This window comes from Scleropages formosus, chromosome 10 (assembly GCF_900964775.1).
Source record: "Scleropages formosus chromosome 10, fSclFor1.1, whole genome shotgun sequence".
Taxonomy (NCBI): Eukaryota; Metazoa; Chordata; class Actinopteri; order Osteoglossiformes; family Osteoglossidae; genus Scleropages; species Scleropages formosus.
In genome coordinates, this window is record NC_041815.1 from 7,928,902 (window position 1) to 7,952,599 (window position 23,698).

The 23,698-nt window shown below is 44.4% G+C and overlaps 1 protein-coding gene across 6 annotated transcripts in view; it reads left to right on the plus strand.

The window, feature by feature from the left end:
- The window catches only part of ryr1b (ryanodine receptor 1b (skeletal)), a 67,985-nt gene that overhangs the window by 8,525 nt on the left and 35,762 nt on the right, over positions 1-23,698 (plus strand). For 4 of the 6 annotated variants that reach the window (XM_018764375.2, XM_029255663.1, XM_029255664.1 and 1 more), the window contains exons 2-52: positions 3,195-3,314; positions 3,420-3,521; positions 4,005-4,025; positions 5,645-5,719; positions 6,051-6,129; positions 6,229-6,341; positions 6,455-6,554; positions 7,532-7,628; positions 7,704-7,778; positions 7,865-8,021; positions 8,415-8,579; positions 8,808-8,929; positions 9,255-9,441; positions 9,582-9,717; positions 9,929-10,024; positions 10,166-10,284; positions 10,365-10,498; positions 11,007-11,248; positions 11,323-11,515; positions 11,800-12,016; positions 12,322-12,426; positions 12,552-12,655; positions 12,743-12,826; positions 13,115-13,274; positions 13,378-13,525; positions 13,762-13,967; positions 14,142-14,316; positions 14,469-14,677; positions 14,936-15,285; positions 15,378-15,507; positions 15,613-15,773; positions 15,865-16,030; positions 16,141-16,227; positions 16,423-16,649; positions 16,871-17,315; positions 17,790-18,362; positions 18,445-18,645; positions 18,736-18,847; positions 18,994-19,137; positions 19,290-19,563; positions 19,688-19,799; positions 19,944-20,076; positions 20,305-20,399; positions 20,584-20,719; positions 21,032-21,215; positions 21,345-21,453; positions 21,719-21,839; positions 22,332-22,501; positions 22,768-22,988; positions 23,072-23,162; positions 23,443-23,583. In XM_018764375.2, coding sequence (XP_018619891.1) covers positions 3,195-3,314; positions 3,420-3,521; positions 4,005-4,025; positions 5,645-5,719; positions 6,051-6,129; positions 6,229-6,341; positions 6,455-6,554; positions 7,532-7,628; positions 7,704-7,778; positions 7,865-8,021; positions 8,415-8,579; positions 8,808-8,929; positions 9,255-9,441; positions 9,582-9,717; positions 9,929-10,024; positions 10,166-10,284; positions 10,365-10,498; positions 11,007-11,248; positions 11,323-11,515; positions 11,800-12,016; positions 12,322-12,426; positions 12,552-12,655; positions 12,743-12,826; positions 13,115-13,274; positions 13,378-13,525; positions 13,762-13,967; positions 14,142-14,316; positions 14,469-14,677; positions 14,936-15,285; positions 15,378-15,507; positions 15,613-15,773; positions 15,865-16,030; positions 16,141-16,227; positions 16,423-16,649; positions 16,871-17,315; positions 17,790-18,362; positions 18,445-18,645; positions 18,736-18,847; positions 18,994-19,137; positions 19,290-19,563; positions 19,688-19,799; positions 19,944-20,076; positions 20,305-20,399; positions 20,584-20,719; positions 21,032-21,215; positions 21,345-21,453; positions 21,719-21,839; positions 22,332-22,501; positions 22,768-22,988; positions 23,072-23,162; positions 23,443-23,583 — 8,124 coding nt within the window. The remainder of the gene's footprint in view (positions 1-3,194; positions 3,315-3,419; positions 3,522-4,004; positions 4,026-5,644; positions 5,720-6,050; positions 6,130-6,228; positions 6,342-6,454; positions 6,555-7,531; positions 7,629-7,703; positions 7,779-7,864; positions 8,022-8,414; positions 8,580-8,807; positions 8,930-9,254; positions 9,442-9,581; positions 9,718-9,928; positions 10,025-10,165; positions 10,285-10,364; positions 10,499-11,006; positions 11,249-11,322; positions 11,516-11,799; positions 12,017-12,321; positions 12,427-12,551; positions 12,656-12,742; positions 12,827-13,114; positions 13,275-13,377; positions 13,526-13,761; positions 13,968-14,141; positions 14,317-14,468; positions 14,678-14,935; positions 15,286-15,377; positions 15,508-15,612; positions 15,774-15,864; positions 16,031-16,140; positions 16,228-16,422; positions 16,650-16,870; positions 17,316-17,789; positions 18,363-18,444; positions 18,646-18,735; positions 18,848-18,993; positions 19,138-19,289; positions 19,564-19,687; positions 19,800-19,943; positions 20,077-20,304; positions 20,400-20,583; positions 20,720-21,031; positions 21,216-21,344; positions 21,454-21,718; positions 21,840-22,331; positions 22,502-22,767; positions 22,989-23,071; positions 23,163-23,442; positions 23,584-23,698) is intronic. The other 2 variants (XM_018764382.2, XM_018764389.2) reach the window with 1 other exon arrangement.

Sequence of the window (23,698 nt, forward strand, 5' to 3'; positions counted from 1 at the left end):
TCATTTTCTAAAGACCATGCAGTTCCTGAAATAAATGTATGTATAGACACCTTGTTTTCAGAGTCTCAAGTCAATGCGAGTGGCTTCTCAGCTTCATATTCCCTTAAAATGGCTCTCTGTCCATTCATTCCACATTGAAGCACATCAAACTGCATTAATAGCACAGCAGTGTCAGCTGATGAACATCCCTTTTAATTCCTGACCGTCTGCACAATCAAGCTGGTTTTAAACCTGCTCTAAATAGGCCCCATGATGAAACTCTACACCTGCCATGGTTGAGGAAATTAATCTTCGATCTGTGTTCAGATCGGTTCAGTAGGTCATGTCATCAAAAGCACCTGCGGTCAGCCGCTGTCTGGCACTGGCTCTTTAGCGCTTTGCCTTTTGTCTGACTGGATTTCAAGAGGTGATAGTTATGCATTAACATCGACTGCAGTTGATTAAGAGCAAACACATTAAAACAAACGGACAAAAATAAAGTGGCGAGTCAAGCTTATGAATTCTCACTCCTCCCCATCCTTATGAAGGGCTGAATTTTAACTTCTGTAGTCTTTAAATGTTGATTTCCCTTTGAATTTTAATTTCAGTATGATACATAGATCATGATTTAAATTTGTGCCACTATATACAGAATATTTTCAGTAAATTTTAAATCCTATATAAGGGATAGCAAAATAGCAGAAACACCACAAGAAAAAGGAAATGAACTTTTATTTACTATACCACAATTAGAAATGCAGCTGCAAAGGTAAGTCATGTTACATTTTTTACCATTTAGTAGTATATATCAGCTATGAAAGGGGTCTGACAATTAATATGTGAGTTTTCAAAGCAACATGAGACAACTAACAGCATTCCAAAGAGGCCAAATAGTCGGTACTAGAATTGCAGGTGCATCAGTTACAAAAACTGCAAAACTTTTTAAATCATATTCTGTCATTATTTTTGAGATTGTATCAAGAGAAACAGTCTCAAAAATAATGACAGAATATGCTAAACATTGACATCACGCTTGCAAGTCAAAGCTCACCCGCAGAAAGAGACAGACATTTCACAGGATAGTTGCCACAAAAGCACAGCCTCAAAAATTACCACAGAATTGAATCAGCACCTCTGTGATCCGGTCTCAACAAAACTGTATGATGTGAGCTTCACAAGCTGACATTTATTACAGGCCGGTCATTTGGAAATTGTATCTATCCAAGGCCAATGGACAAAGACACATAACCTGAAATGGAAAAAAGTAATATAGTCTGATGAGTCATCATTTGCCATATTTCCTACATCTGCATGGGTTTACATTTGGAAAATGTCAAAGGTTGCCTTAAAATCACAATGTGTTTGTTGCCATCTGTTAAACATGGTGAGGGACCTGTAATGTTGTGGGCAATCATCTTGTGGGAGTCAATAAGTCCTAGGATTGTTCTGCATTGCCATTTAACAGCCAAAGAATGTGAAACCATTTAACAGGACCAGTTGCACTTTACAGTGCAAAAACTGTTCTCTCATGATGTTTCCATATTCCAGGATGATAATATTCCCATGGGTGCAGACCAGGGGGACGTTAGACACGTGGGCTCAGCAGTCACCAGATATGAACATTACGAAACCTTTATGTGATGTTCTGGAGATCAGATTACAAAGTAGATTTCCACTGTCTTCATCTCTCAAAGAACTGGAGACTTTTCTTTTTGACGAAGAGTGGAATATTTTACTAAACATAGCTCAGGACTTGTTTCACAGCATTCCAAGAAGGGTTGAAGCTGTTACGAATGCAAAGGGTGATCGCTCTCATTATTAGGTCCTTGCTATTAGTATATTGTTACTTGTTTCTGTTATTTTGTCCAGTTCCTGCAGAAGTAAACTCAGTCTTATGGAATGACCTTAATGTTTTATCTGAAAATGCAGACATTAAATACAAGAAAACAACATAACGGGTTTGAAAATCAGTTTGCAATGCTGTTACTGGAGTTTAAAGAATTTGAATATTTTCTATTCAGATTTTAAATTGTTCTGCTTAGAGGAAGTCATTGATTTGACTCATGCTGTTTAGAAACCCATGACAGCTATACCACACTGGAACCAATGTCCATGTGCCTGCTCTATGGGAAAGTGAATCAGCCGGGTGGTGTGTGTGAGATCCAGGTCTGATGGGGGTTTCTTCGGTTGCTCAATATGTGTTCTTGACCACAGCCGCACAGTCATCCGATCGCCAGAGTAACTGGCTGCTTTTAGACATAAGTAGCATGGTTTCACTTCCATATCGGGAAAGCCAACATTTAGGTCTCTCTACTCAGCAGTGAGTCCAGCGAACCACATTCATACAAGCTGAAGACACAGAACTGAGAAAAAGTTCTTAATTATCACATCACAAATTATTCTGTTGTATTTTTCTGCTTCTGGGAGCAAAAGTGAATCCAGACTAATCTGTAAGTGACAGAACATAAGTTTTGAGGTTGAAGACATGGGGGGCACAAGGGTGATTTGAAGAGAAAGGAGTTTTTGAATGTTCAAGGAAGAACAGTCACAACATCACTAATTTTTGTCGGTTGTGTGTCAATCCCTTACAAAGCACCCGTGAAAGTAAACACATTTATTTACACTTGACAACAGGTATGTGTGCTGTACAGCCAATTTCAAGATTACATTTGAGATGCAGAGGGAGAGAGGGAGAAGTAGAGGGAGGATAAATGGTGTTCAGATATAATTACAGAATGACAGACTGGTAGAAGCAGCTGGGAATGTTGAATGTCAGAAGCGGTGCAGGGTGAGGGCACCATATGGGCAGTGGGGTGTTTATTAGTGTATTTACACCAGACCCCAGAGGTGGGCTGAATTCACTGACCGTTTAACCATGTTAGATCCTTTTTGTAAGCATCCCTGAATGTTCTAGTATGAAAATTAGTGCAATTCAGTTGAGGTGGTTTGAGTATGGACATGAACATGATGTAATGAGTGTGACTGTTACAGTTGACGTTGCGTCCCTTGACCTCTTAATCCCTCGACCATCCATCTTTTCACCGAATATCATGTGTCTACCTATCGTGTGAACACTTGTTCACAAGATCGGTGGAACCATGTATCTGTTAACCTCCTGTCTAAGTACAACATGTCCATTCTATGTCCTTCTACTGTGTGTTCTCTGACCATATGCCCAGTCACATACAACCCATTTCGTCTCTCACTATTTTCAGGATGACCAGGTGGTGCTGCAATGCACTGCAACCGTACTGAAGGAGCAGATCAAGCTGTGCCTGTCCTGTGAGGGCTTTGGAAACCGACTCTGCTTCCTGGAGCCCACATCCAATGCTCAGGTAAGGTGTACTTGTCCCATGCCCCCTCAAGCCTTCAGGCTTATCAGCTGTCTTTGTGTTCTCATTCCTCATAGGAGGTTTTCTCACATGCTTTATTCCCCACAGAATGTACCACCAGACCTGGCAATCTGTTGTTTCATCTTGGAGCAATCCCTGTCAGTGCGTGCCCTGCAGGAGATGCTTGCCAACACCGTGGAGATGAATGAGGTAGGAACCAGTAAGCGAGTGGGACAGGAGCATGAAGCTCTGGGTTAGTTGCTGCATGTTTCAACCACCTTTCCTTCTACAGCTGACCATAGGAACCAGGCAAAGAAATGAATATTTTTCTAATTTAAAACAACTGTGAATTCCTTTCTTTCTTTCCCATTTTCCTTATAAAGTATGCTTCAGAAAAGCAATGACTCTGAATTGCTTGGGTTGATTTAACTGTCATAATGAAAGGCCTTCTGGTGTCAAATGAATTTATCGGATACTGATAGAAATTTTAGAAAATCAAGCCTTGTTACAACAAAGACAAAATTTTCCATACTTCTGTAAGTAGACAAATGAAATGAACTTTGCTAAATCAAGGTAACTTTTTTGTTCGACTAATGTGTGCTACACAATTCGCGTTTGACCTCCACAGATGTAATTTAACTACCTTCTGTCTCTCTTCCGACTCCCCAAAACCCCCTGCCCTGCTAACCATAGGCAGTCGATTTGGACAAATGGGTATGTCTTTGCACATGTCTCCTCTCCTGTGAAGTTTCCTCTGAAACCTCACCCATCACCCTCAATCCTGCTTACCCTACCCCTCCCAAACTCCAACCCAGGAGACTTACGTGTCCTAATGAATGTTCTCCCGATGAGTTAATGTTGTCGTAGGTACTCTTTTGGACTAAGTGCACCTTTTCCTAAGTTTGCTCAGTATCATTAAGACTGACACTTCACCTGGTACACTTAACTGGCCATCTGAGATGGATCTGTTCCTGGATTATGGGAACAGTCCTTATCTAGTTTGGGCCACATTTTCACTCCACCCTTCCCTGTCTTTGTGTTACCCATTGTTGGTCTGCAGTCATGCTTTTTGTTCATCGTTGCTTTTCTATGTTCCATACCTCATTTCCTTCTCCCTGTGCCTCCAGGGGTGCCAAAGCTCACTGTCATTGTTCAGGTTCATTAATGTTCTTCATTGATTGCTTCACATCTTGTTTTATTTGTGTTTTCCCCTCCCCATTTCACCCGCGTTCCCCCTGTTGATCCAGCAAAGCATGAACCCTCCAACCCTCCATCCTCATTCAGCTCCAGCCTCATTTTTTTCCACTCATAAACATTCCCAAAGAAGGCATCTTTGGATGTGTAAAATGAGCCCACTTAATCCTAAGCAGGTCATGCCAAATGTCCTGCTGACTCGGGTGTTGAGTTCACACAATCCATTGTTGGTTCAGCAATTAGGGGCTTCTTGACTGAGCCCAGGCTCAGATCAGATCAGAATAACGTGGCATGAAGCCCAGTTAATGGCCTGTACTGTGTTTATGGCTATGCCTCTCAAGGCGGGGGGCTCCGTCAGCTGGAGGGATAGCCAGGTGTGCAGGGCTTTTTACGGAGTTCATGTGAATGAGGAACAAGCCCCCCCCCCGACAAACCCAACCTTTCCATGTCATGTGTTCTGGTGGACTATGTGTGTTTAACCCAGCGATGGTGGCCTGCTCTTACCCATGGAATAATCATAATGTTGGTTGTATTGATGTAAACCCCTAATACCAAAACAGTGTTCATGCTTTCTTGTTTAAAATGTTACCAGAGAATGAAACAGGTAAGGCATCAGCAGCTCTACTGTAAATGGTATGGGTAGTGTTTTTTTTTTAGCTGAGAGCTTGTTACTATTGTGATTGTGTGCTATATTGAGGGGAGACAGGATGGCGCAGTGGGCTTGGCCGAGTCCTGTTCTCTGGCGGGTCTGGGGTTTGAGTCCCGCTTGGGGTGCCTTGCGACGGACTGGCGTTCCGTCCTAGGTGTGTCCCCTCCCCCTCCAGCCTCGTGCTCTGCGTTGCCGGGTTAGGCTCCGGCTCGCTGGGACCCTGCTCCGGACAAGCGGTTTCAGCCAGCGTGTGCGTGTATGTGTGTGTGTGCTATATTGAGTAAGTTGAAATGACTGTTATCTTTTTCACAGTGTAATTTACAGTTTCCCTCTTCTACAGTTGTGTTTTGGCCATCGGTTTCTGTTTTGACTTATGATTGTATGTCTTCCAGGTGTAGAAGCAGAGTTTGAACAGAAAAAAAATGCATAGTATTGTCTTTGTGGTGATGCTGTTTTTTTTATTTTTTATTTTTGCTGCACCTCCCTCCAGTCATCCCAAGGAGGGGGCCACCGCACTCTGCTCTATGGCCATGCCATCCTACTCAGGCACAGCCACTCAGGCATGGTGAGACCCCCTGTTTATCCTGCTCCCTTTTCATTTGCTTTTGCTTTTTTCTTTTTCTCTAACATTCATTTAGTCAGCATGCCATTATTAAAATTTAACTTTAATCCTTACTGTTTTTTTCATGTGACAAATGATAGTGACAGTGAGTAGAGAACTTCTTCTTCTTTTTCTTCTTCTTCTTCTTCTTATTATTCTTCTTCTTCTTATTATTATTATTATAATTATTATTATTATTATTATTATTATCCATCTGTAAATCCAGTAGGCAGTAGTGGTGAATAAGGAGGATTGGAGTTTTATACAACTTTCTCTCTGTCTGTTTGTATTCCAGTACCTCAGCTGCTTGACTAGTTCCCGGTCACTCACAGACAAGCTGGCCTGTGATGTGGGCCTGCAGGAAGATTCCACAGGTTGGTGGCACTGCAGGGACCACAGCGAACACCGGTTTGTGCCTTGAGTAAGACATCCGGGCCAGGGGCAGCAATCTATATTGTAATTTTCCTTAACAGGAGAGGCATGCTGGTGGACGATTCACCCCGCATCCAAGCAGAGGTCAGAGGGTGAGAAAGTCCGAGTTGGAGACGACCTCATCCTGGTCAGCGTGTCCTCGGAAAGATATCTGGTAAGAATTCACGAATGGCTTTGTGTGGCTATGTACAGGTAAACACCCCATCTCATTGTGCTTGCACTCATGTCCCATGGTGTTCCATTGAAGCTCACATCTTGTGTTTGCAGCATCTGTCCTATGCCAGCGGGGACTTGATGGTGGACGCCTCCTTCATGCAGACCCTGTGGAACATGAACCCGGTGTGTTCGGGGTGTGAGATGGCTGAGGGTCAGTCCAGCATTCCTTTTCCCTATACAAAGAGCAGTTACTTTCTCACAGATGTTTTCTTGTTTCATATGTTGGCATTTTTCTATAATCAAAAAAGTGTTTATAAAATCTGTTTATAAATGAATATATATTAACACTATTCAGGTAAGGTAATTTTCTCAAAGTGTATGACTCTGATGCCATCCCTGATTTTGTTGGCTTGTGACCAACTGCCCAGAATTTAAAAACAATAACATACATAATTTTTTTTATATTTAGCACTTTTCCCAATTATGTCGTAGCCTTTTACACAAGTGTTATGTCTCATTCATATTTATTCATTTGCAGACTCCTTTCTCCAAAGCAATGTACAATGATTGCTAGATTTCGTATTTCGCTGACACCTTCATCCAGCACAAGTTACAATGATAACTGCATTAAACTTCCTAAGGTTATTGACCCATCTGTACACCATAACAAGGTAACACAGACACATACATATTATGGACAAATTGGAGTAACCAATGCACTTGACTGTGGGAGGTAACCCATACTAACATTAGCAGAACATACAACTCCACAGAGACTAAAGAGGGATTGAAATATGTCCAATCACATAACCCAGGTGCTTTGAGACACCAGTGTTATCCACTGTGCCATCGTGTCAAATTTCTTTCTTGAAAAATGATACTCATTTCAAAGTGGATTGAACACTAGAACACACTTCATCCAGTGAATGTACTGTGAGCTGCCTACTTATTTTCCCTCCGAAGGCTATAGGTTTCATTGAGCAACAACATACTTGGAGGAGAGCTATTATTAACCTGATTCCAACATGCTACATGGCTGTCAGATATCGCACTGGGGAGGTCCATATGAAACCCAGTTGAAGAAGCATTTAACCCTAACCTACACCCAGGATGACCATGTGATCTATGTCTATGACCTCAATCCACCTTGACCTACCTGCTTCTGATTCTGCTGCTCTACCTCTACAGGGTACCTGACGGGAGGCCATGTCCTCAGGCTTTTCCATGGTCACATGGACGAGTGTCTGGCTATTCCATCCGCTGACCAAGGAGAGGACCAGCGCACGTAAGAGAGGTCTCCAGTTAAAAAAATGCTGGACTGCCTGCTATCCCTTTACTGCTCACTGCGTATTTTTTACAGAACTGCCCAGTACGAGGCAGGTGCTGTTTGCAGCCAAGCCAGGTCATTATGGAGGCTGGAGCCCCTCAGAATTGGGTGAGCAGCAGTGTTTCTTGTCATATAGCAAAGGAGATTGTGCACCTTGTCATTACCTCTCATGAAACTCTTTGCGGTCCCTGCAGGTGGAGTGGCAGCCATATGAAATGGGGTCAGCCGTTCCGGGTGCGTCACGTAACCACAGGCCGGTACCTGTGTCTGGACGAGGAGAAAGGCTTGATGGTGCTCGATCCCAAGCGGGCTAACACCAAAATGTCAGCGTTCTGCTTCCGAGCCTCAAAGGTTTGGCTGAGGGCCTCAGAGTGGAACTGCCTGTTTCACTTTTCCAGCAGCCACATGCGTTGTAACTGCTTATTGCACATTAGCGCCCCCATCAAAACTGAAACACAGTGTTTTTCTCAGACGAGCTGAGCTAAGAACATCCGTCAATTTTGACCGATATGGTTATTTTGTCATGGAATCAACAGCAGGCCTCCCCTTTTGAAAATATAAATGTAATACCATTTTCAGCATGCAGCTTTAGCTTTGACCATTGTCCAACCCTTGAATTTAATCTGAACCGAATTTAATCTGAGTGTATCTGCTAGCAGCAAACATGAAGATGGAATTTTCCTTCACACTGCTTCTTTCTTCCCTTGTCTTGCGTTTGCCCCCACCGCACATTCTCACGAGCAGGAGAAGTCAGAGGTGGCCCCGAAGCGCGATGTGGAGGGTATGGGCACACCAGAGATCAAGTACGGGGAGTCCATGTGCTTTGTGCAGCATGTCTCCACAGGGCTGTGGCTCACTTACGCCGCTTTGGATGCCAAGTCTGCTCGTCTAGGGACTCCCAAGAGAAGGGTAAAACTAGGATTTTTTCTTGCATTTAAGTGGAGTACAGTGAGATGACCTATAAGGAGATGAGCTAGGAACATGGGGAGGTGGAGGTGGGATTTAACTAGTATTTTTTACCCACTTGTTCACATCCCATACATGGAAAGATGCATTTATTGTAGAGAGAGCACGAGTACTATTAGATGATTACAACTTACAGCTTACTATGACTTACCAATTTGTCTCATCTCTCAGGCCATCCTGCACCAGGAGGGACACATGGACGATGGACTGTGTCCGTCCCGCTCACAGATGGAGGAGTCACAAGCAGCCCGCATGATATACAGCACCACGGGCCTTTTCACACAGTTCATCAAGTATGACCACTAATCCCGCTCTCAACCACTACCCCAGATACATTTTTTTTCTCAAATGCAGTGAAATTTTACCTTGGAGATGTTATTTCCGATCAGGCTGTGTACAGAGTGTGTGCTTTGTTTGTCCTTTTGTTCTGACTTTATTTTCAAGAGTGACCCATAAGAAGTTTACATTTACAATGCCTGATTGTGACCTGATTTTGTCCGAGAGGATCGAAATACTTGAAACACAATTTATAGGGAACAAAGGACACCTTGCAAAGTTTATTGTGACAATATCAAACTGAATGTAACCCTGTTTTCTTCATGTTTCTGACTGACCCAGAGAACTGGACTCCCTGAGCGCGAAGAACAAGACTCCAACACCACTGACTCTGCCCCTGGACAGCGTTGTCCTCTCACTTCAGGACCTCATCCACTACTTCCGCTACCCAGAGGAGGACCTGGAGCACGAGGAGAAACAAACGAAGCTGCGCTCCCTTCGGAATCGCCAGAACCTCTTCCAGGAGGAGGTCAGGGAACATAACTGTCTGGCCTGGGATCTGCTGTATTCATGTCTTTATTTCAATGGGATTGATTATTTATTTATTTAGTACTCATCTGCTATTTACTTTCTTGTAAAGTCACTGTATACTCACCCTGCTGTGCTCAGGGAATGATCACCCTAGTGTTGAACTGTGTCGACCGGCTAAATGTCTACAACACATCTGCTCACTTTGCTGAGTTTGCTGGAGAGGAGGCCGGAGAGTTTTGGAAGGAGATCGTCAACCTGCTGTACGAACTGCTGGGTACGATCCCACGTGTCTCACCATGACCCCTTCTACATCATCTTACACACTTGCTACCATATTTCTTGTAAACCTTCTTACAGATGTAAGAAGTCCATGTACCATATACAGTATATATATATATATATATATATGAAATATTTTATGCACACCAAGTTCAGGGCAAATGATGCAATGCTTATCAATTTTTTTCTATTTTCTCTTTCCAAAGCATCTCTTATCCGAGGAAATCGGGCCAACTGTGCACTATTTTGTGATAATCTTGACTGGCTGGTCAGCAAACTGGATCGTCTGGAAGCTTCCGGAGGTAACTCACACCAAAAAAAAAAAAACAAATTCGTCCACATAACCTACCATCTGTTCATACAATCTCGCCTGAATGAGCTAATACTCACACTAATACACTAATACTATGTGTTTCACCTGTCCTTGCATTCTTTTTCTGTAGGCATTCTTGAAGTGTTGTACTGTGTTTTAATTGAGAGCCCGGAAGTTCTGAACATCATCCAGGAGAATCACATCAAATCCATCATCTCCCTTCTGGATAAGCATGGGCGCAATCACAAGGTCAGTGGCTGAAACTCACATAAGTTCTCTATGCAGATTGGGACTGGCTGGACCACATGTGTTGTCTCTCTCCCACTCAGGTACTGGATGTGCTGCGCTCTCTATGTGTGTGCAATGGTGTGGCTGTGAGGTCCAATCAGAACCTCATCACAGAAAACCTGTTGCCAGGTCGAGATCTCCTGCTCCAGACCAATATCGTCAACTATGTCACCAGGTGAGATGTCAGTAGCTTTATTCAATGTAGGACATTTAGTGAAATGTAGATCCAAAGCTGCAAATAATCTTTTCTTTGGGCAATAAAATAATTTTAGTGTAAAGCTTCCTTGTTTATGGCAGATAGGTTAGCAGTTGAGTAATTAGAGTGACGCGTGGTAGCAGTTAGCACAGTGGTTTCAGCTATTGTGTTGGAATAAAAAACCCTTGGTTTGACTCCCACCTCCTGCTGTAGTAAAAATACCCCCCTGTGTAAATTAAGAAACTTAGCATTCAAACCTTGTATTATAAGTTACTTTACAGAAAGACCATGCTAAATGAAAAAAAAAATAATTCAATAGCAGACAGATTTGGGCTTGAATTCCAGGAAAAAACTTCCTACTGTACCCTCCTGATTTAATTTTGTGAATATGTAAGATGTATGCAAGATATATAGATTCGTAGAGCTGGAAATACATAAAAGTTACGTTCACAAGATTCTCACTACTTTAATCTTTTCTTCTCACCAGTATGAGACCTAACATCTTCTTGGGTACATGTGAAGGATCCACACAGTACAAGAAGTGGTACTTTGAGATGATCGTGGACTATGTGGAGCCCTTCGTGACAGCTCAGGCCGCTCAGCTGCGTGTTGGCTGGGCTCTGACTGTTGGCTACAGCCCCTATCCAGGTGGCGGAGAAGGCTGGGGGGGCAATGGCGTCGGCGATGATCTCTACTCGTATGGCTTTGATGGCTTGCACCTTTGGTCAGGTGAGGTGGGACTGTATTTTCTGCTAACAGAGATTCTTGGGTTTACATATATGCTGACTTGACTGTCACTCCAGGGCACGTCCCTCGTGCAGTGGCCTCACCCAATCAGCATATCCTGGCGGGAGACGACGTAGTCAGCTGCTGCCTGGACCTCAGTGTCCCTAGCATCTCCTTCCGTATCAACGGCCATCCTGTTCAGGGCATGTTTGAGAACTTCAATGTGGATGGGCTCTTCTTCCCTGTTATCAGCTTCTCTGCTGGCATAAAGTAAGAACCTGGAGGCACTGGAAAAAATCCTCAGAAGAATGGGTGTAACTGACAGGCAGTTCAGGGAAAGCAGAAGATGTTTCAGTGCATGTGATTAGGACAGGTGATAAAACAATGGTGCACTTGGGAAATATTGATGGAGCAGCTGAAGTTGAAAATAAATAACTGACTGTTTAAGAAAGAAACAGTGCTACATTCTGAAAACCTACAGCCTTTAGTTTGCTTTACGTTAAGCAACAGTAATCTGCCAGGAAGGTAACCTCCTTCTCTGCTTGCTCTCCAAGAGCACGTTTCCTCCTAGGCGGCCGTCACGGGGAGTTCAAATTCCTTCCGCCCCCTGGTTATGCTCCCTGCTATGAGGCCCTGCTGCCTAAGGAGAGGATGCGCATTGAGCCTGTCAAAGAGTATAAGCGTGACTTTAATGGCATCTGCAACCTTTTGGGACCCATGCAGTCACTTACCAACACCTCTTTCACACCCTGCCCTGTGGACACCATACAGGTACAAGCCGCACCCAGCTGGCTGCACCAGACACACATGCTGTCCTGTACTCTCTAGTAGTCTGTTACACCCGCTGTTGTATTTTCTCTGTAAGATTTCCGTGTTGCTTTTGTATTACACTCCTCTATTTCTCTGCTGTCCACTAAACTCCTTTACCTATTCTTAACTTGTCTTATGGTCATTGCACTTTTCCTGCTGTTTCCGTTTCTCCTGTTGCCCATCACTGTCCTCTTTTTGATTATACATTGCCGTCATACTTATTTCTTCATCTCAACTGCTAGTGACCGCTGCATTTCTCCTTCCAGATTGTGCTGCCCCCACATCTGGAGCGCATCCGGGAGAAGCTGGCAGAGAACATTCATGAGCTCTGGGCTGTCACTCGCATTGAACAAGGCTGGACCTATGGAGAGGTAAGCTCCTTCTGTGGTATGGCCCTTGGTGCAACGGCAGCAGTAATTGCACTAAGGAAGATCTGGGAATTGTGGTGGAAAAATGACAAGATTTTCAGACAACTCTGCTTGTATTCCTTATTTAGTTCCGAGATGACAATAAGAAGCTACACCCCTGCTTGGTAGACTTCCAGAGCCTCCCAGAACCTGAAAGGAACTACAACCTCCAGATGTCCGGGGAAACCATTAAGTCAGTTCAGGGTCAACTGGGTAACACATTAAAATTAAGTGGACACAACGTTAGTCACGCTCATGCTTCTTTCTTATTAATTTACAGGACTTTGCTTGCACTTGGATGCCATGTGGGTATGGGAGATGAAAAGGCAGAGGAGAACCTAAGAAAGATCAAACTTCCAAAAACGTAAGCAATGGTTGCTGTATGATGTAAAAGTTTTCACCTGTACCAAATAAGAGATAGCAATGATATGCTGAAATAGTTATACTAGTAATGATTTCATTCAGATCATATCCAAACTAAAGCTATTTATACATCAGCTTTAAATCACAGCGTTCTTGCTCTACACCTTTTAAGTTGTTTTTGCATTTGTAGTACTGTATTCTGACAAATCGCAGCTCGGGAGCACATATAACATCATCATGATACATCTTCTCACATCTTCTCTTCTCTCAACACTTTGTCACTAATCAGCTATATGATGAGCAATGGGTACAAACCTGTCCCCCTGGACCTCAGCCATGTTAAGCTGACACCCAACCAGAACACCTTAGTGGAGAAACTGGCAGAGAATGGGCACAATGTGTGGGCACGGGATCGGGTTCGGCAGGGCTGGACTTACAGCATTGTGCAGGTGCCCGTCCTCTCATTTTCTTACAACTGGATGACTTGTGACTTCATGGCATAATATAAATGGATTGTATTGAGACCTGAGAGAATGCTCTCCCTCTCACCAGGACATCATGAACAAACGCAACCCACGTTTGGTTCCATACAATTTGCTGGATGAGAGAACCAAGAAAACGAATCGTGACAGTGTGTGCGCCGCTGTGCGTACCCTCATTGGCTATGGTTATAACATTGAGCCCCCTGACCAGGAGAGCAGTGAGTTCATCCTCTTAAGATCTAGGGCCTTTTAGGGTTATTTCTTTCCTATTCCATTTTTTGTTAATGCTGTCAGTTCAATAAATGGTGGAAGTATATCTTCATTATGTAGTACCAACGTGCTAATTAGTAGACTGACGGCCTTATTTCAGTGCTCATGACACCATGTAAAGATTGTGCGCATTTCCCCAAGCTCCTGTCCACACCTTGTCCGTCTGTGCCTTCCTCATCGGTAGGTGGCCACGGAGTTGAAAGTGCCCGCGGGGACAAGATCCGTCTGTTCAGGGCCGAGAAGTCATATGCTGTGACCCAGGGGAAGTGGTACTTTGAGTTTGAAGCTGTGACAGTGGGTGAGATGAGGGTGGGCTGGGCACGACCCAGTGTCCGAGCAGACACTGAGCTAGGAGCAGATGAATTGGCCTACGTCTTCAATGGCAATAAGGTAAGGATTGTTTCCATCTGTTAGAATTCTTAATTCACTTTTTATTAATTACAGATAGTTTAATTAAATTTCATAAAGTAATCTTAGTTAAATATGAATCTTTAACCCATTAATCTTGTTGAACATCAGTTTTTAACCCATTAAGTACTATCAGTCCATCATACTTCCCCACAGGCTCAGCGATGGCACATTGGCAATGAGCCTTTTGGCCGACAATGGCAGCCGGGTGATGTGGTTGGCTGTATGATAGACCTGAGTGAGATGAATATCATGTTTACGCTCAATGGAGAGATGCTGATTAGTGACTCTGGCTCTGAGATGGCTTTCAAGGACATTGAGGTTGGAGAAGGTAAAAAGGAAAGAGGGCAACATTTGGATATTTATAGGGAAAAGGGAGGGATGGATAAGTGGATCAACCATGCTTGCTCATAAGAAACTTGTCAGTCAAAGGTGTTTGTGCATGTGGTGGCCCCATAGCTCAATCTTACTGTTTCCTACCAGGCTTCATCCCAGTCTGCAGTTTGGGTCCCTCCCAAGTGGGCAGAATCAACCTGGGCCAGAACGTCAGCAGTCTACATTATTTTACCATCTGTGGCCTGCAGGAAGGTTTTGAGCCCTTCGCCATCAACATGAAGAGGGATATTACTATGTGGTTCAGCAAGAGCCTGCCACAGTTTCTTCCTGTACCTGCTGACCATAATCACATTGAGGTTTGTTGTTCTTCGTATTAGGAAAAACATTTGAGTCTTATATCCCATAGACAAAAAACAGAAAAAGTCAATACATTAAACATTCTAACAACATTGCTTGCCAGTTTTCCATTAATAAAATAAAATATCTGTTATTGTCCCGTCCTGGGTGTGTCCCCTCCCCCTCCGGCCTTGCGCCCTGTGTTGCCAGGTAGGCTCCGGTTCCCCATGACCCCGCATGGAACAAGCGGTTCAGAAAGCGTGTATCTGTTATTGCAGGTGTCTCGTGTGGATGGGACAGTGGACAGCCCACCGTGTCTGAAGCTGACTCATAAGACCTTTGGTTCTCAGAATGCCAACACGGACATGCTTTTCATGCGGATGAGTGTACCAGTGCAGTTCTATGAGACCTTCAAGGTGCCAGCGGGGACCACACCCCTCACCCGTGCCCTCACCATCCCTGAAGATGAAGCCCTGGAGGTGGAGCCTGATTCAGAGTTTGAGGTGTTGAAGAAGTCAGCTAGCCGCAAGGAGCAGGAGGAGAAGGAGCCTTCAGTCGCTAAGGAGGTTCCAGCTGTCAAAGGAGAGAATGAAAAGGACGTCACCACAGAGAAGACCAAGAAGAGGGGGTGAGGAAAGAGGGGAAAAATGGATGAAGATAAAGGAGAATTAAGGAGGTGAAGATGATTTTGAATTCTACTTATTTTCCTGTTTCTTCTAGGTTCCTATTCAAAGCCAAGAAGGCTGCCTTGATTACGCCACCTCCGGTGGTACCAACAGTACCTCGCTTGGTTGAAGATGTTGTACCTGATGATCGAGATGACCCGGAAATTATTCTCAGCACCACTACAGTGAGCTGCTTGCCTTTACCACATTCCAGCCAATGCTGAAATGTGAAAGCCAAGAGAACTCTTCTGACTGTTCCTAAAAATTCTGCTTGTCCCTTTTTTCTGCAGTACTTCTACTCAGTGCGCATCTTTGCTGGACAGGAACCCAGTGGTGTGTGGGTTGGTTGGGTCACCCCTGATTTCCACCAGTATGACCTTAATTTTGAACTCAGCAAAGTACGCACCGTCACGGTCACTGTCGGTGATGAAAAAGGCAACATTCATGACAGGTGAATTATGTACAGGTATGCACGAATACAGACAGTAAAACAGAAACTATGCTCTTTCATTCCTTGGGTCTCCTCTCTTGTCCTATCCTAGTATGAAGCATAGCAACTGTTACATGGTGTGGGGAGCAGAATTCAGCAATAGCTCTCAGCAGGCCCGCTTCAGTCAGGAAGACCTGGTAATTGGTTGTTTGGTTGATCTGGCAACTGGCTTATTGAACTTCACAGCCAATGGGAAAGAAGTTAACACCTTCTTCCAGGTGAGCTAAGTTGACGGAATGTGTCTTTAAGAGATCTTTAGGTAGAGGTGTGTCTCTGTGGAAGTGTCATCTGTTTTTTGAAGATGTAATGAAGTGAGGCTGTTTTTCAGGTGGAGCCCAACACCAAGCTTTTCCCGGCTGTGTTTGTTCTTCCTTCCAGCCAGAATATGCTGCAGGTGGAGCTGGGCAAGCTCAAGGTGTGAATCTCTTGAATGATTGTCTTAGTTCTTTGGATGTTCTGTGTTTCTGAGACTTTTTTGACTAACCTTACAGGAACCTCTCTGTTTCTGTCAAATATGAATGTTTTACAATGTACTTGAACTGAGAGCTTTTCTCAGTACTGGATTTTAATGTTTTCTTTTCCTGTGTTTCCCTCTGTTTCTTCCATCAAGAACATAATGCCCCTTTCAGCTGCCATGTTCCATAGTGAGTGCAAAAACTCAGTCCCGCAGTGCCCCCCACGGCTAGACTTCCAGATGCTGACACCTGTGATATGGAGCCGCGTACCCAACCTCTTCCTCACACCGGAGGTCACCCGGGTGAGCGAGCGGCATGGCTGGATGGTGGAGTGCACTGAACCCCTGACTTTGATGGCCCTCCACATCCCTGAGGAGAACAGGTGGGAGTCCATGAGAAGAGTGCTTTTTGATGGTGGTGTGGTTTCTGAGACTGACTCACTAATGACTGTAGCTGATTTTCCACTCAGGCCAAATTATTCTGTGTCCGTCTCTTTCCCTGTGCTGAATGACCTCCAAATGTTGGCCTGCATCAGTCTGAGAGGTTAATATTTATACATCTGTGGTTATTAAGTCTTGATGAAGCTTATTTCTTTCTGTACAGATGTATAGACATCCTGGAGCTTTCTGAGCGAATGGACATGCTGAAATTCCACTACCATACGCTTAAGCTCTATTGCGCCGTATGTGCCCTGGGTAACAACCGTGTGGCACATGCCCTCTGCAGTCATGTGGATGAGTCGCAGCTCTTCTATGCCATTGAAAGCACCTACCTTCCTGGCCCACTGCGCAGTGGCTACTATGATCTCCTCATCAGCATGCACCTGGAGTCAGCCAAGCGTGCCCGCCTCCTTACTAATAGGGAGTTTATTGTACCCATGACGGAAGAGACACTTAGCATCAGCCTCTATGGTGACAAAGAGAAAGGTCACGCCTTCCCTGGAGTGGGACTGACCACTTGCCTTCGGCCCAAGCCTCACTTCTCCCCAGTGGGCTTTATAGGCACTGACCTGGATATTTATACTCTTAGCCCCGTTATTCCCCTACAGGTATGCAGTTTACATCGTTTTCTCAGCAAATGCTTTAAAGTGAGTGCAGTTTAGGGTCGAGGGGGTTGTAGGTAGTATAGTCTATAGAGCTGGCACATTGCATCATAGGACCTGGGCTCAAACCCCCAGTCCTGCTGCAGTGGCCTTGTGCAAAGCACCTGCGCTGAATTGCTTCAGTTAAAAACTATCCATCTTTTGAAAGGGATATATCATTGTGAGTAGCTTAAAGAAGAATTGCAAACACTTTACGTCACCTTAGACAAAGGTGTTCGCTAAATAATGTTTAACAATAGTTTACAGTTTAAAAATTGTTTGTATTACACACATTTTTACAGCAGAAATGCAGTCCAGCGTGAGCCTTTTGTGAGGTATTGAAATTGAATTGTGGGTGTTGTTCACAGAAAGTCAAGGTCAGCACTGAGTTTACTATCTGCAGTGTCTGAAGCTGGAATTCACGTGTTGTTGTTTCTTCAGGTCATGAAGATCAAAGCCATAAGCATGCTGACTGAGGCTGTGTTTGATGGCAGTCAAGCAATGCGAGATCCTGTGGGGGGTAGTGTGGAGTTCCACTTTGTTCCCATTCTCAAGCTCATCAGCACCCTCCTGATCATGGGCGTTTTCGACGATGAAGATGTCACGCACATTCTAAAGATGATCGATCCAAGCGTCTTCACTGAGGGTGGGGATGCAGAGGCACCTGAGGAGGAAGAAGGGGGAGAGAAGGGGGAAGGAGAGGAGGGAGCCACCACAGAGGAAAGAGGTGAGGCAAAAGTGCAGGAAGAGGAGCTTGAAGGGGAGCTGGTGGATGAGGGAGTGGGAGATGAGGAGGAAGAAGAGTTGAAGAAGTTGGTTTCTGGTAAAGAGGAACTGGAGGAGGGCCACGGTGACAAGGAGGGAGAGTCGAAGGGGGAGAAAGTAGATGGTGAGATGGCAGCTGAAGAAAAAGAAAAAGAATCTGGGGCTGGAGAAGGGGAAGCAAAAGAGGAAGACGCTGGTCCAGAGGAAGGACTTCTGCAGATGAAGCTGCCAGAGACTGTAAAACTGCAGGTAGGTTTCTTGGTACTGTTTGTGCCAGTAGAATGTCTCTGATTGCCATATGCTGACTCATTATGCTTCTCCACCATCCCAGATGTGTACACTTCTGCAGTACTTCTGTGATTGTGAGCTGCGCCACCGTGTGGAAGCCATAATTGCCTTCTCTGACAGTTATGTGAGGTTATTGCAAGCCAACCAGAAGCAGCGATACAATGACCTGATGCAGGCAGTGAACATGACAGCTGCAGAGACTGCCCGCAAGACTCGCGAGTTTCGTTCACCTCCTCTGGAGCAGGTACACATCTTACACACAGGATTACTTTGTCAGTACACGCTGAAGGGGATAAATACATAACTGGGCTATCTGTGTTGGTTTGCCATTCAGGTTATTTTGCTCACAAGCTGCAAGAATGTGTCAGATGATGAAAAGTGTTCAATCCCAGATGAAATCCGTGAGACCCTCCAGAATTTTCACAAAGAACTGCTGTCTCATTGCGGTCAGTCCTGGCCCTTTGCCCAAGCCACCACACAGACCTGACACAATTCATTGTACTCCTATGAGTCAAATGAATTAGTGATTCTTAGATGGAGAACAAGTGCTTAAGACATTCTATAAAGCCTCTTGTTGCTGTATCAAATTCAGGTGTTCAAATAGAGGAGGAGGAGGAAGAGGAGGAGGTGGATACATCACTTCATGGACGGCTGCTCAGTCTGGTGGAGAAGGTCAAGAACTTCCGCAAGAAAAAGGAAGAAGAAGAACCTGAGCCTGAGGAGGAGCCCAAACCCAGTAAGAACTGTTGGCAGGGTGAACCTCTATTCTTTATTGTGAGCACTTTTATGATGATCTGAAACTGCACTGTGATGCTAGGCCCTCCTTAATGTCCCTCAAATGGAAAATGATTTGCTATTTTTCTTCCCTGCTGCACCTTATCCTCTAAGGCACCCTCCAGGAGCTCATCTCACACACCATGATCCACTGGGCGCAGGAGTCCTTCATCCAGAATCCTGAGCTTGTGCGGCTGATGTTCAGCCTGCTGCACCGGCAATATGACCCACTTGGGGAATTGATGCGTGCGCTGCCTAAGGCCTATGCCATTAATGCTGTGTCCGTCCAAGACACCATGGACCTGTTGGAATGTCTGGGACAGATCCGTTCACTTCTCATTGTACAGATGGGCCCAGAGGAAGAGACACTCATGATCCAAAGCATTGGGTAAGTACACAGGCAAAAGTAACGGACACATCTCACTCATCATTTGCTGCACAATGCTGGATGTTGCTCTTCTAAACTGGAACAACTGTTAGAGCTATTACTCATGTCTTCTTCCTTTTCTTAGGAACATTATGAACAACAAAGTGTTCTACCAGCACCCTAACTTAATGCGTGCACTAGGCATGCATGAGACTGTCATGGAGGTCATGGTCAATGTCCTGGGAGCTGGAGGAGAGGTATCCTTTGGCTTTAAAATCTCTTCAAAGAGTTCATCCTCATTTTATGTCTCCTTGTGGATTTTTCTGTTAATTCTACTGAAATTTTACACCCATTGTTTTGAATTACTCCCTGTCTGTCCCCATTTGCCTCTCTCTTTTCAGGAGATCAGATTCCCACAGATGGTGACCAACTGCTGTCGTTTCCTTTGCTACTTCTGTCGCATCAGTCGACAGAACCAGCGTTCAATGTTTGACCACCTCAGTTATCTGCTAGAGAACAGTGGCATTGGACTTGGTGAGGGCCACTGAGTAGCATTATTGACAAACATTATGGCCACTGGTGTATCAGGTCTATTGAGGATCCAGATGATAACAGAGGTTCCGTAACCCCTGACAAAGGCTTTATGATCTGAATTCCCTTTAGATTCAGATATTATCAGCAATGAAATTGTATGAAATTTCTCTTAGGCTGTCTTTCATGATTTACATGATTAGTAAGCTTCTCTGTAACATGTCCTTTTAGGAATGCGTGGCTCAACCCCTCTGGATGTGGCAGCAGCGTCCTGCATTGACAACAATGAGCTGGCCCTGGCTCTGCAGGAGCAGGACTTAGAGAAGGTCAGCTCATTACATCTCTGTGGGTCATGTGATTTTATGGGTTACTGCTCTGAGATCATGAATCTGAATCAGCAACAGAACTCTCCCAAACCTTAACACTTTAGCCTCCCTTGTTTTCTGTGTGTTTTGTCTGCAGTAGTTAAATACATATTTTAATATAAATTATCTTAAAACTCTTGCATAGGTGGTAAGATACTTGGCAGGCTGCGGACTGCAGAGCTGCCCAATACTTCTGTCAAAAGGTTACCCTGACATTGGGTGGAACCCCTGTGGTGGGGAGAGATACCTTGACTTCCTTCGATTCGCCGTGTTTGTTAACGGTCAGTTTTCTGTATACCCCCAACTCGCATTCATGCTCAAATATTTTCATTGCACCTGTGACCTGCTTTCAGCCTGAAATGTAGCTGAGACTAATATAGGGGCTAAAGAAAGAGTGGTTAGCAGAATAATAATGAAGTTTAAGACTCAAACTCAACCTTACTGTTTAACCTCCGAGAAAGGCTCCTTCCATGAATGTGTTCCAGAAAGTAGTTTTATTTATACAAATTGGTTTAAAAGAATATTAATGTTCAGATAACATAGTACTAATGATGTTGATGTGGTGCCTCTGCCTCTGGTGATCCCTACTGCAGGGGAAAGTGTTGAGGAGAATGCCAACGTCGTAGTGCGTCTCCTGATCCGGAGGCCCGAATGTTTTGGCCCCGCCCTGAGGGGTGAGGGAGGCAGTGGTCTGTTGGCTGCCATAGAGGATGCTATCAAAATCTCTGAGGACCCAGCCAGGGATGGGCCAACACCCAAGAAGGACAGGCGCTTCATGTAAGAGAGAGAAGCACTAACAGAAAACAGTATCTCTCTTAGAGGTTTTACATAAAGATAGATGACCACCTGTAATCTCTATGAACTCATCTGGTGCAGTTTGGGAATACATTTGTTTCTTCATCTTAGGTTTGGAGGGGAGCAACAAGAGGAGAACAGAGTGCATCTTGGGAATGCTATCATGTCCTTCTACTCAGCTCTCATTGACCTTCTTGGGCGTTGTGCTCCTGAGATGCATGTGAGTACAATTCAAATGTTTTCCATACGTAAATGCCACAGAATTTTTATTCCTGAGAGAATTAAAATCTAGGTACAGTTTTCAGTTTCTCCACTAGTGGCTAACTTCCTGAGTAGCTTCACATGTTTTTCCAGTGTGCTGAGCCCTGGAATATCTGAGATAGTTCAAATGGCTTGAGTATTGATTCCTGACAGAGATGGATTCCAAGTCCTGTGAGTTGAGATTCTATCTTAAAATTGTTACTCTGTGTCTGTATCCCACACAGCTGATCCAGGCTGGCAAAGGAGAGGCCTTGAGGATTAGGGCGATTCTAAGATCCCTGGTGCCCATTGAGGACCTGGTGGGTGTTATCAGCCTGCCTATTCAGATTCCAGCCTTTGGGAAAGGTGAGCAGTGCTTGCTGTACTAGATGGGAACTAGTACTATAGCAGTATTTTTAAAATTCAGCTTTCTAGCTCTTTAATCTAATTTAATACATTTGACATTTTTTCATTTAGTAGGTGTTTTTCCCCAAAGAAACTAACGATGAATACTATGTAGTATTTAGCTGGCACCATTTCATCCGGGGTGACTAACAATAAGAGATACACTACCTACAGTGAGTAACTCATCTGTATACCAGAGTAACTAATTCACTCGAAAAAAATCTGTGGACTTTAGAAGGAAACTGGAGCACCCAGATCAAACCCACACAAACACAGGGAGAACATGCAAACTCCACAAAGACTGAGTATGGATCAAACCAAACCTCTATCCTCTTGCACTGTCCAGATGCTGTGAGGCAACTGCACTATTCACTGAGCTGCGATTCCACTCCTGTTGTGCCAACACACCAGAAACCTTAACATTTTTTTGGTTCTGACTTTTCCACTGTTTAGATGAGAGCATAGTTGAGCCAAAGATGTCAGCCAGCTTTGTGCCAGACCACAAGGCATCCATGGTGTTATTCCTGGACAGAGTGTATGGCATTGACAATCAGGACTTCCTGCTGCATGTGCTAGAGGTGGGGTTCTTGCCAGACATGAGGGCAGCTGCCTCGCTTGACACGGTGAGTTCCTGGTATTCCTGTAACCACCATTTATGTCTTTCCAATCCACAGTTTTGCCATAGTAAGTCTTGTCGTTGTCTCTCGTGTGGTCTGAACAGCTACGTACAATAATCGTCATCCACAAGCTGTGTACCTTTTGTTCTCTACTCATCTGTCTGTATACTTCTGAATTTCTGTGTTTCAGGCCTCCACTTATTTTACTGCACTATTCAGTTCTCACCCATTTTGTTCCCAGATAAAATCTAAATTGCCCTTCTATCTACCAGGCTGCCTTCAGCACCACTGAGATGGCACTGGCCCTAAACCGCTACTTGTGCTCAGCTGTGCTGCCACTAGTCACCAAGTGTGCCCCGCTGTTTGCTGGCAGCGACCATCGTGCCATCATGATTGATTCCATGCTGCACACGATCTATCGGTTGTCCCGTGGTCGTGCCCTCACCAAAGCCCAGAGGGACATCATCGAGGAGTGCCTCATGTCTCTGTGCAAGTGGGTTGACTCTCCCATCCTTAGCATGTTTAAAGGAATATTCTTGTGCCTTATTCTTGGTGTTCTCGTTCCTTCACTCTCAGGTACCTTCGCCCATCCATGCTGCAACACCTGCTGAGGAGGCTGGTGTTTGATGTGCCCATACTCAATGAGTATGCAAAGATGCCACTTAAGGTAGCCTTTGCTTGCACTCATTTCCTACGGTTTGGTTTATGTCCAAACCAAATTATAACTCTTAAACCAAATTGTAACCTTACCATTGTAAGTCACTTTGGAGAAAAGCATCAGCTAAATGAATAAATGTACTGTGTATATATACTGTAAGTCCCTTAGTGTGACATGAAGAGCATCTATTTTTCATTGTACCTTGATTTAAATATTATTTCAGTTAAATACATTCTAAATTACTTTTGTTTTTAGTGCTGTTAATGTTATTGATTTGATTACTGTGCAGCTTTTGACCAACCATTACGAGCGTTGCTGGAAGTACTATTGCCTACCTAATGGCTGGGCCAACTTTGGCGTTTCTTCAGAAGAGGAGCTGCATCTCTCACGAAAGCTCTTCTGGGGGATCTTTGAGTCACTGGCACATAAGGTGAGTTATCTGAGAAGAGTTTAAGAAAACTGACCCTAATAGAGTCCTTCTATCCCAAATTACTACAGGTTATGCAGTGCACCGCTGTAAGATGCAGTGTGATTCACTGATATAC